A 15880-nucleotide genomic window follows, 5' to 3' on the forward strand; every position below is an offset into this window, starting at 1 on the left:
AAGCCTTCACATTTGTGTCCTGCCTCTATAATGGCAAGGTCCCTGTGTCTAGCACTGGTATCTTATTTGGACTCTTCTTAGATTTGCAGATGTTCCTGCTGGATTTTATGTTCCTCCCTTTTGTGGTCAAGAGATTGACACTCTGTTATTAATGTATTATTTTAAACATCAGTGGCACTTACCTTACTTATTTTAATAGGCTCTGGACTGTTTCACAGCAATGCTTTCCAAGCATACAAGCAAATTGAAAATGGCAGAAGTCATTGGGAGCAAATTGAACATTTCCAAGAAAAAGGTATGCTATTTTTGCTTTCCTGTTGAAAGGAAGCTGGGGTATTTAGCTTACTTGCTGGTCTCTGGTCTTACCTGGAACAGCTTTTGCAATAACTGCTGCCTCTATCAAAATTGCTAGTTTCATTGCTGCCTCTCATGGCCATAAAGCTCTCACTACTTTCTATGTAAGTCGTTCTCCATGTGCTCGACATTCTTAAAGTGAGCTTCCTGGTGTCCTATATCACATGTGTGCCTTATTCTCCACTATTGTTGTTTCTTAAATATATTTTTATTGATTTCAGAGAGGAAAGGAGAGGGGGAGAGAGATGGAAACATCAGTGATGAGAGAGAATCATTGATCGGCTGCTTCTGGCACGCCCCTTATTTGCGATTGAGCCTACAGTCTGGGCATGTGCCCTGACCGGGAATTGAACCGTGACCTCCTGATTCATAGGTCGACGCTCAACCACTAAGCCGTGCTGGGCAGGCTATTCTGCACTGTTTTAATGAGCATGTTATTCTGTAGATTATGGACTTAGGACTGGAACTGTGTCTTAGTAACATCTCTATAGTTTTATGCACAAGTAGATTTTTTCCAGCTCTTTATTACTAATATCTTCAAACATGGGAAAAGTTTAAGAGAATAGTCTCAATGAACATCTGTGTATACATTACTTGGGTTCCTTGCTGACATTGTTAATATTTTTTGCCATTCTTGTTTTATATCAAAATATGTGCGTTTAGAGGGGAGAGCCTTTTAGCAGTGGTGTTGGTTACTGGAGAAGTATCTGGGGCCCATCTAGAGGCAGATATCTGGCATTCCCAAAAAAATGATGACTCAAAAAGCCCTGTGTCAGGAATGGAACCAGTTAGAGGTGTTCCTTAGGCTTCTGAAACTGTTGAGATGGTTTTGGCTGCAAGTAACACTACACCTACTTAAAGGGGCTTAAGCAATAAAATTATAGTAGGCAAGAGAAATGAAAGTAACACCATTGGCTTTGATTGGTCAGGATTCATCCCTTTTGATTAAAGAGGGATTTACCTTCCCTGAGTACTTTGCCCCTCTCACCCTCCCGAGCCTGATCAAAATCTGGGTTCTTTGGGTTGACGACAAGGATGAGAAAGAAATGGCAGCTGGGTAGATGCTCTGGAGCCTGTGTCACAGCTCCTCTTTCTGCTTTGGCTGTAGTTAGATGTACCATAGTTTATTCAGGTCAGTGTTTCCTGCGTTATGTTAGAAATTTAAAACAGAAGAAGGCATAGCTGAAGAAAAATTACTTTGATTATTTTTCATATCTTTTAGTAGAGTTTCTGTTTGCTCTATTGGGGTATGTCTGTGTTCACTTAGATATAGGCAGATCTCTAAGTAGGTTTATTTGAATGAATAAAAAGTGCTATTATAGGGAAACATTCATAACCAATGTTTAAAAAAAATTAGAAATTTTAAAAATTAAAATATAAAGTAATTAAAAGCTAACTTGCCTGTCTTGGAAGTACAAAGCACCTCTTAGTAAAGGACTAATTAGAGGGTCACAGTAAGCCTCATGGATGAGGAAATGTTAGAAGAGGAATCAAAATGTTACTTAGGTAAAATCTTTCCTCTCCCATAGGTTGAATTCTTCTGTCAACTTTATAAACCAGAAATTGTGATCAATGAGCTAGATGTGCAAGTGGGTCGAGTGCGACTTCTACGGAAACAAAGTGAGGCTGTTCACATACAGAGGTAAATAGGGTTCCTACGTATATGAGAACTGTGGAGTTAGGAACTTGATAGAAGGTCTAGTTCAGCCCCTTTGACTAAACATGTCTCTGAACTGTGATCGCTCCAGTGAATAGGATGGTAAGGTGTTTTCCCTAAGTATGTTCTATGGAACTCGAATTTTGGGGGAAGACTATTCAACCCACTACAACTAGTAACTATTACTATCCATGTTTTACAGGTGAGGAAACTGGCTAAGAGAAGTTAAGTAATTTGCTTAAGATAACGTACCCAGTATATTGTCTTACCTTATTGGTGTTCTGAATCGCCAGAGCCTGGTAAAGTGCCACATGTGTACTCAGTGTTTGTAGAACGAATGAGTTTTGCATTTCATATGTTGTAAGGATATCTGTTAGAGCAGTGGTCGGCAAACTGTGGCTTGCGAGCCACATGCGGCTCTTTGGCCCCTTGAGTGTGGCTCTTCCACAAAATACCACGTGCGGGCATGCACGTACAGTGTGATTGAAACTTCGTGGCCCATGTGCAGAAGTTGGTATTTTGTGGAAGAGCCACACTCAAGGGGCCAAAGAGCCGCATGTGGCTCGTGAGCCGCACTTTGCCGACCACTGTTCAGAGCATGAAGACCGTTACTTTCAGTTGTCTTCTCATTCTTATTTGTTGAATCTAGAAAATCTGGCTCTTCAAAGCACCACTAAGAGAAGCTTGTAGCCTGCTTTTCTTAACTGCTTGCTTACTTTCCCCTTCTCAGGGAGAAGTTTACTTTTGCTGCTACGAGGCCATCCTCTGTTCTTATTGAGCAGCTTGCTGTGTGTGTTAGCAAAGGAGAACCAGTATTGCTGGTAGGAGAGACTGGGACTGGCAAAACCTCTACTGTACAGTATTTGGCTCACATTACAGGTAACTCCTAGGGGCAAGGATTCTGCCCCCAGAAAAATACACATTTCACACTGACTGTCTTTGTTTTCTTCTGAAAATAAAGTCAACAAAACACTGGATATAAAAAAGTGCCACCACTCCACTTTCCCTAGAAATAAACACTGTTAACAGATTGGCATTAACCTTTTTTTGTTCTGCTCTATGGTCTACAAATGCATCTACATATGAATTTGGGTTCGTTTTGAAACATGGGTTTGTGCTCTGTGTATTGCATTTAGTTAAGCAAATTGGATATTTTTAAAAACAACTGTCTCATTTCTATTCTGATGGCTAAATAATATTCCACACTGAGCATTTATTTCATTCTAATTTGTAGACATTGACTTACTAAAGGAGTTTTGTGGTTTTTAGTTATCTGATGCTAAAGCAGTAATATACAGTGAATCATCTTATACATATTTCTCAGGGTTAGGTGAAATTTTAGAATCCTAAAAGTTATAAAATGAGAGGATCAGCGCAAATGCACATTTATTATTTATTATTTTCTAATTTAAGTTCGTTGTTGTTTAAAGTATTACATGAGGCTGCTTTTTCCCCCATTTACCTTTTCCCTGGCTGCTCCCACCCCCCAGCACATGCCTCACCCCCCTACTGTCTGTGTCAGTTGGTTATGCTCATATGCATGCATACAAGTTCTTTGGTTGATACCCCCTCATCCTCCACCTTCCCTCATAGGTTGGACAGTCTGTTTGATGCTTCTATGTCTCTGGTTCTATTTTGTTCATTAATTTATATTGTTCATTATATTCCACAAATGAGTGAGATCATGTGATATTTATCTTTCTCTGACTGGCTTATTTCAGAGCAAATGCACATTTAAAGATTTGCCCCATGCCCATATCTGCACATCCTTAAGAATCTCACTGGATTTTATCAGTCTTGAAATTTTCGGACTGACCCTTTTGCCCTTTCTTTTTTAAAGGCCACCGTTTGAGGGTTGTCAATATGAATCAACAGAGTGACACTGCAGACTTGCTTGGAGGGTAAGTGCGGCTTAAAATTGTTTTCTTATTTTGTGTTCCCTGCTTGAGGTAGGAAATACTCTTCTCTTACAAAGCTCAAAGCTAGCCTTGGAAAAATGTTTGAAGTCTTCCACCTCTACCCTTACTTTCCCCTGCAGGGTAGTTATTGGAATTTATTGAGGCGTTCTTATGTATATCGATGTTTCTCTGCAGTTTAAAGAACACTTGAGTTCTGATTCTCGAAGATCATACTGAAAGTGGGAGGGAGAAAAGGAGATAAGCATATAATAAACTAATATTTGTGTGTGCAATTGCTTATTCAAAATGTATGTTTTTATTGATTTATAGAGAGAGAGGAAGGGAGAGGGATAGAAACATTGATGAGAAACATTATTCGGCTATCTCCTATATGCCCCCCTACTGGGGACCGAGCCTGCAACCCGGGCATGTGCCATGACCGGGAATCGAACCTGTGACTTCTTGGCTCATGGGTTTATGCTCAACCACTGAACCACACCAGCCAGGCGCAAGTAGTTTAAATATAGCAAGTACATGGGAGCTCATTTGTGCCCTTATCCAATTGATCATACAAAAGATTGGGATCAGTGTGATATTGGAATTTTGTTTTGGTGCTAACTTGATGAAAATATATATCCATTTTTTCTTGGTATTAGGTTAGCATCAGTTATCAAAAGAAAACTTACGTACATACACTTGGAGAATTTGGTTGTTAAGAATGCCAAGTGGGTTAATACAGATAAAGGATTCAGTTTAGTATCTGGCACATGAGTGCCACATACCAGTTTTATTTTAAGAAATATTTAAAGAGTTAGCTGTCATAATCATTACAACTATTCATCGATTCAGTGTATTGAATTTGTAAATGAAAGAAGTGGCTTACTGTTTCAAATTATACTGAACTCCTTAAGAGAAATGTCCATTCATTTAAAGCTGAACACAGTGGCTGAAACACTTAAGTCAATACATATTTCAAGTGATTAAAAATGAGCAATCATACATACATTTCACAAAAGAAAAAACAAAAATGAACTATAACACAGATACCTACTCAATGGGAACCAACCTGACACCTGGGCGAGCTGGTGATTCAAACTATGAACCATTATACAGCAGGGTTCCCAAAGTGTCTGGCTGGTGTGGCTCAGTTGATTGAGCGTCGTCTGTGCACCAAAAGGTCATTGGTTTGATTCCTGGTCAGGGCACATATACAGGTTGTGGGTCGATCCCTGGTCAGGTTGTGTATGGGAGGCAAACGATCAATGTTTCTCTCACATCGATGTCTCTGTCTCTCTCTCTCTCCCTCCATTCCTCCCTCCCTCTCCCTTCCTCTTTCTCTAAAAAAATAAATAAAAATATTTTTTAAAAGAATAAATACTGTGGAATAAAATGTTGAGCTGTGGAAGGTCACAAACCATTGCAACATTTAAGTTTCTTTTGCCTATATTTATCTCTTGGGAGCAGAACCTTTCCTCCCTCAATTGAGAAGGTATGAACTGAGTTTATTTTGCTTATGTAAATCAGTTTCAGATATTGTTGTATTTTTTTTCTAAAATATCCTGAAAAGTTTTTGGTTGATCTTAATAAAATTAGTTTTTATCATTGAGTCCTATAAATCAGCGGTTTCCAACCTGTGGTCCGCGGACCACTGGTGGTTCGTGAGGTCTGAAAGGTTGGCGACCGCTGGTTTAAGGAAGCCTTTGGAGCAGTGGTCATCAACCAGTGGTTAGTCAGGTCCGAAAGATTGGCGACTGCTGCTATAAATGATGTTTATTTGAATGTTAGTAAAATAAATGACAGGCCTTTCAGTGCCCAACTATGAGTTTCAAAAATTTTAATAATGCTTTACCTTTAGTTTAGGCCCTTTAAACACAGTGCAGAAAATACATCATAATTTAAAACTTTAACATAGATTTTAAGTATTTTGGTATTTCTGATTTTGAGTAAATGAAATCTTAGACCTATTCCTATTTTCTGAGTTATGGTTTTTAAGTTTTATTGTCTTCAGTAGTTTTTCAATCACATTTACCATTTGTTTTAGTTACAAACCAGTGGACCACAAGCTTATTTGGCTACCCTTACGGGAGGCATTTGAGGAACTCTTTGTCCAGACATTTTCCAAGAAGCAAAACTTTACGTTCTTGGGGCACATTCAGACCTGTTACAGGCAGAAACGGTGGCATGATCTCCTCAGACTAATGCAACATGTGCACAAATCGGCTGTCAACAAGGATGGAAAAGAGAGTGAAACCGGTAAGAATGTGACCAAGGCTACTAGTGAAAGGGCATGAGGCTGGGGCTTAATTAGCAGAATTAGGAGAAGATTTGGGGAGCAGAGTGAAGCAATGCAACTTGGAGTTTTCTAAGACTTAGGGCAAAAAAGACTAATTTTGAAGTATTGCTGCTCCCATGATTCTAGGCATGGTTTCCATAAGAATCATCAGATTTCCTTAAAAAAAAGAGGTGGTTTCCAAAAGAGGTGGTTTCCAAGAAGCTTGATTCCGCAGCCAAGAGGCTTTTGGTAGCTTAGTTATCTTCTCTGTGGTTTCCCATCTATAAAATGGAAATAAGAGTACCTACTTCAAAGCGTTGCTGTGAGGGATGATAAATCAGTTAACTAGTACGTGTACATGTGCATATGAGTGAGTTAACTAGTATAGTGGCTAGCACTTAGCAAGTGTTTGGACTTACATTTAAAAAAATATATATATATATTTTTAAATATATATTGATTTAAAAGAGGAAGGGAGAGGGAGAGAGAGATAGAAACATCAATGATGAGAGAGAATCATTGATCGGCTGCCTCCTGCTTGCCCCCACTGGGGATTGAGCCCACAACCCAGGCATGTGCCCTTGACTGGATCTGAACCCAGGACCCTTCAGTCCACAGGCCGACGCTCTATCTACTGAGCCAAACCAGCTAGGGCTGGACTTACATTTTTAATACTAAGATATTTGTTTTTTGTGTGTTTAAGTTATACATATTACAATTCAAAATGTAGGTTAAATTATTGTCTTTATTCCTTTCTAGGGTTACTCCTGAAAGAGAAATGGGAAGCTTTTGGTCTTAGACTCGACCACGCCCAACAACAGATGAAAATGACTGAAAATGCCCTGTTGTTTGCATTTGTAGAGGTATTTTGCTTTAGTTATTAAGGTTAAGGGACTGTTGATTTGATGCAAAATGCAAGTTTTAGACTGGCTTCTATTTTGTATTCTCTTCATGTTGATATTTTTAGTGCTTGCTGCTCAAGACTTAAACACTTAATTGAAATAATGTATTGGGGGAAGGTTTTGAAAAATGTTCTTTATTGAGATTATAGTCTTGGTAAACTATTATTATTATTATTTTTAACACTATTATTTTTAAAGATGGAAGTTGAGGACAGCTGCTGAACTCTTTATTGTTTCCTGGCTCTGTGTGTGTGATGTGTGAGGAGAGCAAGCCCGCTAGGTTTGGGTCCATCCACTTTAGGCCCCATTTTTATTCAAATGGGTAGCTCTGCTGTTTTCTGTCCTGTGACCCTGTAGGAAACATCAGTGTAATTAAAGGTTCATGACCTAAGCTTTTAAAATTTTTCTTTTTAAAATTTGTTTCTGTGACACTTTTTTAGGCCATACCCTAAGACAGGTAGGAATCTTACTTGAGACGGTGTTTTGGTATGAGAGAAGGTCCCTCAACCATATGTCCCATCTATATGGGAAATTTGGTCATTAGTGTTTAATCTTGCTATAATTATTTCTAAAATAACCAATTAAAATGTCAAGTGCTCTCCAGAGTAGGGTTTAAACCTATTTCATGACTTAGCGTTACACTGGAGTTTAATACATTTGTTCTTTTTTTTAAAAGAATAGTTTATTTTTAGAGAAAGGGAGAGAGAGACAGACAGGCAGACAGGCAAACATCGACCAGCTGCCTCCTGTATGCCTGCTACCGGGGATGGAGCCTGCAATCCGGGTATGTGCCCTCACTGGTAATCAAACCGGCAACTTCTCTGTGCTTGGGATGATGCCCAGCCGACTGAGCAACACTGACCAGGGCTGTTCTTTTTTAAAAAATTAAATTTGTAGATAATTTGTCAGGATTATTATGAAAACAAAAGTATAAAGCTTTTTTATTTTATTTTTTTTAAATCCTCACCCGAAGATATTTTTCCATTGATTTTTATAGAGAGTGGAAGAGAGAGGGAAAAACAGAGAGAAATACCAATGTGAGAGAAACACATCCATTGGTTGCCTCCTGCACACGCCTTGACCAGGGTCCAGGCCAGGGAGGAACCTGCAACCGAGGTTATGTGCCCTTGACTGGACTCAAACCTGGGATCCTTCGGTCCGCAGGCCGATTTCTGTCCACTGAGCCACACTGGCTTGGGCTTGTATAAAGCATTTTAGTAACTAAAACAGTTCAGTTTTTGATGTGTAACTGTAAGATTTATTTTTTATTACTCTTGGAATAGAACTTTGAGACAAAATCGGTAGAGAAGAGTTAGGAAAGATTCATTGTGATACTCTTCAACAACTGTGAAAGGCTACATATTACAACCACTACACATCTTTGATTTAGTCCTTTATCTGATCGTGGTATATTCAGAGCTTAACCCTATATTTATGTTGAGTGCTTTTAATAACCATCTGGGTACCCTTTTTAAAAAAAATTGATTTTAGAGATAGAGAGAGAGAGAAATATTAATTTGTTATTCCACCTATTTATGCATTCATTGGTTGCTTCTTGCATGTACCCTGACCAGAGATCACACAACCTTAGCATATTGGGATGATGCTTTAACCAACTGAGCCACCCTCAGGGCCATCTGGGTACCTTTAAATACTTGAATACATTGCTATCATTTATCTCACATCTATATAATGAGATGATCTAGTTTATTGTATCTCACTGTTAGGCTCAAAGATATTCCCTTGATTCTTTTAAACATTTGAAAAAGTTAACTTGGTCTTACCTCTGGCACTCAGCTGGCAGCAATTTGGTATTTGGGGCATAATTCATCAGGTTATACTTTATCTTCTTCTAGGGTACATTAGCTCAGGCTGTAAAGAAAGGAGAGTGGATCTTGTTGGATGAGATTAATCTGGCTGCTCCAGAAACATTAGAATGTCTCAGTGGTTTGCTCGAAGGCTCTTCTGGCTCCCTGGTGTTGCTGGATCGAGGGGACACAGGTAGGACTTGAGCCCCTTTTTGGTCTGACTTGCTGCCAGGTCTTTGGCCTCTTTAGAGTAAGAATCTATTAGTTAGGTGGATTACATGGGCCATCCAATTGGATTTGTTTATTCCATAGATATTTATTTTCTGTAAATGTCCTATTGTTAGGTGGTATGGGGAATTCAAAGAATACAATAATTTGTCAAGGCATTTGGGTAGTGGGTAATAGACTTGCACAATTAGTGGGAAACTATATACTGGAACAGGTGATAAGACATAAACAACAGTGAACCTATAAAAGATAGTGGAATGGCAGCATAAAATTAAGTAGTGTCCATCGGTCTGGAAACTGATTTCAGAAAAGGCAGGGAAGGTTTGAACAGCCAGTAACAACTTTGTTGAGCCTGAGGCAGTGTTTTGTTTGACCTGGGTTCTTATGGAGTTAGATAGTCTTCCCCTAGGGACCTGTGGCTGATGACTAATTTTACAAGTTGTTGAGAATTTATAATTTTCTCTTAACAGAACCACTGGTTCGTCATCCTGACTTTCGTTTATTTGCCTGTATGAATCCAGCAACTGATGTGGGCAAAAGAAATCTCCCACCAGGAATAAGAAACAGGTAAGGAGACATGGCCTGATTCCTGGAGGCTTTTTAAAAAGTTCTTCTTGCCCTACCTGGTTTGGCTCAGTGGATAGAGCATTAGTCTGTGGACTGAAGGGTCCCGGGTTTAATTCTGGTCAAGGGCACATGCTTGGATTGCAGGCTCGATCCTCAGTAGGGGGCATGCAGGAGGCAGTCAATCAATGATTCTCTCTCATTGATTTTTGTCTCTCTCTCTCACACCTCCCCTTTTCTGAAATCAATAAAAATATATTAAAAAAAGTTATTATTTATTGATTGGTAATATTAACATAACCAAACCCCGTAACAATGGTTAAAAATTTTTGACCACAGATAGAGAATTTTCCTTGTCTTATTCCTTCAGTTTATATAGGCAGTAGAAATATGGAAAACTCCAGAACACTGGAGAATTTTTCCTTTGGGTTGTTAGTATGGCACTTAATGGTTCATGATATTGTTGAAAACAAAATGTTTCCTTCTTCAAATAGCCTTGTGGCTATTAGAAAAAGTTCACATAATGATATTTATCTATATATATAAAAGCCTAAGTGACCATTATGACTGGTCGACCAATCACTGTGACAACGCACTGACCACCAGGGGCCAGATGCTCAATGCAGGAGCTGCCCCCTGGTGGTCAGTGCGCTCCCACAGTCAACCTCCCATGGCTGGCCAACCTCCTGCAGTCCCTCCCCCTAGCCGGCCAGGCCCAGTGACCCCACCCATGCATGAATTCGTGCACTGGGCCTCTAGGCCTATATGATAAAAGCGTAGTATGCAAATTGTCCCCTCGACCAGAGTTCTTCTGGGAGTTTGACCAGGGGGGCAGTGGGTGGGCCAGCCAGGGGAAGGGAGGGAGGCCCTGGCAGGCGGCTGCTGCAGGTGGCCTGGGGAAGGGAGGGAGTATCTGGCCGGCAGCCGGCAGCCACCAGGGACCCTACCAGTGCATGAATTTTGTGCACGAGGCCTCTAGTAACAGTATAATAGCATAAGTGCAAGTTAGCAGCAAAGTCCTCTTGAATAAGGCCAATAATTTGTAAAAGGTCTTTTAAATTTCACTTTTCATCATTAAGCACTGACTGACATGAACAAGGTTCTTAGTTATTGGTGTTTATGTATGTAGCACTTAGGAAAAGGTAAATGACCTTATTTATTATTGGTAACCTTTTGTTGGGTTTTATGTTTTAAAACAGTGTTAAAATTGTATTAGATCTCTGCTCCCATTTATTTTTATTTTTTTAAATATATATTTTATTGATTTTTTTACAGAGAGGAAGGGAGAGGGATAGAGAGCTAGAAACATCGATGAGAGAGAAGCATCGATCAGCTGCCTCCTGCACACCCCCTACTGGGGATGTGCCTGCAACCAAGGTACATGCCCTTGACCCGAATCGAACCTGGGACCCTTCAGTCCACAAGCCGACGCTCTATCCAGTCAGCCAAACCGGCTAGGGCTCCCATTTTTTTAAATACACTTTTATTGATTTCAGAGAGGAGGGGAGAGGAAAAGAGAGATGAAAAATGATGAGGGAGAATCATTGATCGGCTGCCTCCTGCATGCCCCAAACTGGGGAACCTTCAACCCAGGCATGTGTCCTGACTGAGAATCGAACCTTGACCTGGTTCATAAGTCGATGCTCAAATCACTGAGCCACACCAGCTGGGCCCTGCTCCCATTATTACAGTAATAAAAGCATCTTAAGAAAAATTTATAAACTACAATTACATATTTTCCTTTGCTGCAACTATTTTATTTTTTACTGTGAGGGGCCTTTTTTGTTCCATGTGCTTTTGTGTTTTGTTTTTTAATCCTTACCTAAGGAGTGAGGATGTTTTTTATGTGCCCTTGACTGGGAATCAAACTGGCGACCCCTTGGTCCTTGTCCAACGCCCCAACCACTGAGTCAAACTATTCTAGGTATTTTTTACTTATGATGAAATACACCTGAAAATGAAGATAAATAAGTCTTATTTTTGTAGTTGTAAGGACTATAAATAGAATACTTCAATCCAAGAAGAAATAATGGTAGATTTTTGTAAAAGGTGAAAGATTTATGCGATCTGAAGAGAAACCAGAGTATATTAATGGTAGGTTTTTTGTAAAAGATTATTTTTTATTTTATATGGTCAGTCTATATCTCAAGTTGGAAGGGTTATATTTTATATTAGAAACAATTAAAATGAGTTTACTTGACTTCTGTTTTTCATTTTTTATTGTCAGAATAGTTGTATTAACTTTCTAAATATTGTTATTATCTATAATAATAAAAGCATAATATGCAAACTGACCGAATGGCTGAACATCAGAACGACCACCTGGATGGTCATCTGGACGACCTTCTAGATGAAGCCGGGGCTGCAAGGGCTGAGCCCCTTGCATGAATTTCGTGCATCGGGCCTCTAGTATAGTAATAATTGTCTTACAGGTTTACAGAACTTTATGTAGAAGAACTGGAAAGTAAAGAAGACTTACAAATTCTTATTGTGGATTATCTGAAAGGACTGAGTGTGAGCAAGAGCACAGTTCAAGGAATCATAAAGTAGGTGGTTTCCAGGTTCTATTATAAACCTTTCCTCTGAACATAAAAAGTGTGCCTCATTCATATAATTGTTTCCTTTTTTCTTCTTTTTGCTTCTAACTGGAGAAAACTAATGGAAAGATTATTATTTACATGTCTGTTTTAAAGTTGGAACCTTATGAAATCTCTTGGATTTTCCTAATAAAAGAAAGAATATATAGATAGATTGTAAATATTCCAGTTAAAGCCCATTTGAAATAAGAACTTGGGTTTTATCTGTGACACTTACTTGGTTATATTTGATTTTGTGGTAGCTGGTCATAAATTTCTTGCACTTTATATTTCAGTCTAAAACTTTTTCCATCTTGTCATCTTCTAACTTTAAAAAATATTTTTATTACTGATTTCAGAGAGGAAGGGAGAGGGAGGGTGTGCAGGAGGCAGCTGATCTCTCTCTCTCTCTCTCTCTCTCTCTCTCTCTGTCTCCCCCTATGCCCCCCCCGCCCCCCCCCCCCCCCAGTCCCTCTCCCTTTCTCTTTTTAAAAATCAATTTTAAAAAATCACCTGAAGTGCATCCTTTTTGTAGCTTCTACAGAGATGTTCGGAAAGAGTCTGGGAGAACATTGGTGGACGGGACTGGCCATAGACCTCACTACAGCCTTCGGACTCTCTGCAGGGCCCTGCGATTTGCAGCCTCCAATCCGTGTAGCAACATCCAGCGCTCGCTCTATGAGGTTTTTCCAAAGTCTGGGTTTGGGTGTAGTGTTGTGGATGGGCTCACCATGGGGAAGGAGGGAGTAGAGATGCATATTCCAGATTTGCTATACTTTCCATTTAGTCAGATTACCCAGAATATTTTATACCAGAGCTACCCTAACCTTTTTTCTACCGTGATATTAAAAGTTGTTCTGCAAACCAGCCCCACCCACAAAGTGGCATTTTGTTTTTGAAATAAGTTGTCCTGCAATAATTGGTGTTATGTATCTCTGTGTTTTTCCTAGGGCTTTTGTTTGGGTTTCCTAACACAGCTTGACAGGGCATCACACCCAATAGTTCAGAAGCTTATTTGTCAACACATTGTCTCTGGCAGTATTAAAAGTTTGCTGAAGCAGGTATGTTTGTTTGTTTTGATTTGATTAATAAATGAAAGGCTATATTATAAAATTTCGAACTGTTAGGTTTTTTATAAATCTTGATTCTAATTATAAATCTATTTTAGAAAGTTAAATCGTAGATGGTAAACATTCCCAATAATCTGCCCTGGCTTGTGTTGCTCAGTGATCAGAGCTTTAACCCAAGCACTGCAGGGTCTTGATGTGCGATTCCCAGTCAAGAGCATGTACCTGGGTTGCAGGTTCGATCTTCAGCCCTGGTCAGGGCACATGCTGGAGGCAATCAATCAATGTGTCTCTCACATTGATGTCTCTCTTTCCCTTCCCTCTCTTCCATTTCTCCCCCCTCCCTTCCACTCTCTCTAAAAATCAATGGAAATATATTCTTGGGTGAAGGATTAACAAACCAAAAAAGTTTCCCAATAAGCCTACTCTTTGGAGATTTAAACCTTGTAGACAGTCCTTTCCATCTGAAATTTGATAAATGGCCCTGGCTGGTGTGGCTGTTTGTTGGAGAATGGTTCCATACATCAAAAGGTGGCAGGTTCAGTTCCCAGTGGGGGCACATACTTGGGTTGTGGGTTGGGTCCCTGATCAGGACGAGTGCAGGAGGCAGCCGATTGATGTTTCTCTCTCACATTGATGTTTCTCTCTCTGTGTGTCTCTTTCTCTCTGTGTCTCTCCCTTCCTCCCTCTAAAATCAATTTTATGTGTGTACATTTGTCCATATAAATCCCAATATGTATCTAGTTAAATTACATAAATGGGACCATTTCATAAGAATGTTCTGTAGTTTCCTTTCTTAGCCTCAATAGAGTGTAGCTTCTAGTCAGGGAACTAAGTGTACTGGAAGAGCACTTTTTCGTAGTTATAAACCTGACCACTAAGCATTTTGTTCCATAAAAATAGCAATTTTGAGTAAATCAACGTAATAGCTTTTACCATATCTTTAAAAGATTGCAGTATTATCCACAATGTTATCTGTAATAGAGTAGCTTCTTGGGGGTGGTGGTGGTGTCGCTTTTATTTTTAAAGTCTTCTGGGGGATCCAGATGAAATAATGCAAAGCCCCTCTGTGTACAACACTAGCCCTATTTTGGGGAACATGGTTTATATGAAATACATGTTTTTGACCAATATACTTCAGAGTGGAGGTTTTAATAGGCAAGAGAAGAGAACTGAATCATAAACTGAGACACTATTTTGGTTCAAATTTTCCCCCATATTCACCTAACTCCACCTGAATTTAAAAACCTATACTTGGTATTATCTTGTTCTCATTCCTCAAAGTAATTTTATTTTCATATCTCACCCATGGGTTTTAATGTTGAAAGCATCCAGAACAGGGCAGCATTCTTGGTGACAACTTCTTTTCCCACTTTACCACCCTATCTGAAAGAATGCCATAGTTGCCATGGAACTGTGGCTTATTTCTTTAATTTTTGTGTCTTTCAGCCTATTCCAGAACCCAAAGGAGGACGGCTCATCCAGGTTGAAGGCTACTGGATTTCGATGGGAGACAAGGAACCTACAATTGATGAGACATATATTCTCACATCTTCCGTCAAGCTGAACCTGAGAGATATAGTCCGAGTGGTCTCTGCAGGGTATGTGGAACTTTCCTCTGCTGATCTGAAGTTTTATCATCATAGACATTGATGACTTTCTAGTCTTCACTTTCAGTGCTTTATTGTTATTCATTGGCTAAGTGAACTGTCACTTTTCTTCTGGCACAAACCATTTTTTCTAGTTGCACCTTTAGTGAGGACAATATGGATTCAGATTATTTTGGCCATCTTTTAGGTTTGCTTTTCATTATTTTGTTGATGAATACTCATCACCCATTATTTATTAAGTGAGTAACAGATAGTCCCACTTATTGTTTCCCACAAGTAGTACAATAGAGGTTGGAATTTTTCCTTAGTATTAGGAACCATTTTTATATAGACATTTCCCAGGGCTTAAGAAACATTTCCATTAGTAGTATATAGATATATAAAAATGTTCTTTTATAATGATGTTAAATGATATAGTCATTCTTTTTAAAAACTACTTGATTAATTCTGGTTTTGATCTTTTTTTCTTTAATTGTTTTGTTGGCTGATCTTTTAAAGAACTTATCCAGTGCTGATTCAGGGGGAGACATCAGTTGGTAAAACCAGCCTGATCCGGTGGCTGGCTGCAGCTACTGGCAACCACTGTGTGCGTATCAATAATCACGAACACACGGATATTCAAGAGTACATCGGTTGTTACACATCTGATTCCTCAGGGAAGCTTGTGTTTAAAGAAGGTAGGGTTATTATTCTGTTGCATGTGTGTAGGTGTTCATTCTTTTAGACCCATCTCCCCAAGTATTCTTTACCCTTTCCAGTTGAGGCGTGCGGACTGCTGCCATTGTGCTGGTTTTTCTTTCTCCCTGAGCTGCGTGGTGGTGAAGGAGTGATGGTTTGGGGTCCAGCTCTCTTTGGGCCCCACTGAAATCTTGTCAGCTGTAGGCGGGACTAGCACCAAGTTTTGAAGAGTGTAGTTGAACTCCTACTTCATTTCCTAAAGTCTC

At 39.4% G+C, this 15880-nt stretch overlaps 1 protein-coding gene across 1 annotated transcript in view; it reads left to right on the forward strand.

Annotated features, from left to right (window-relative positions):
* Positions 1 to 15880, forward strand: part of MDN1 (midasin AAA ATPase 1) — a 155209-nt gene that overhangs the window by 33790 nt on the left and 105539 nt on the right. The window contains 13 exon segments of the mRNA XM_070418082.1: positions 200 to 295; positions 1884 to 1996; positions 2742 to 2890; positions 3852 to 3912; positions 5951 to 6162; positions 6941 to 7044; positions 8940 to 9084; positions 9590 to 9686; positions 12116 to 12229; positions 12795 to 12942; positions 13210 to 13320; positions 14776 to 14927; positions 15435 to 15613. Coding sequence (XP_070274183.1) covers positions 200 to 295; positions 1884 to 1996; positions 2742 to 2890; positions 3852 to 3912; positions 5951 to 6162; positions 6941 to 7044; positions 8940 to 9084; positions 9590 to 9686; positions 12116 to 12229; positions 12795 to 12942; positions 13210 to 13320; positions 14776 to 14927; positions 15435 to 15613 — 1681 coding nt within the window.

The sequence above is a fragment of the Myotis yumanensis genome, unplaced genomic scaffold (genome assembly GCF_028538775.1).
Source record: "Myotis yumanensis isolate MYYU_CA2020_CCGP unplaced genomic scaffold, mMyoYum1.0.hap1 SCAF_6, whole genome shotgun sequence".
In the NCBI taxonomy this organism is placed as follows: Eukaryota; Metazoa; Chordata; class Mammalia; order Chiroptera; family Vespertilionidae; genus Myotis; species Myotis yumanensis.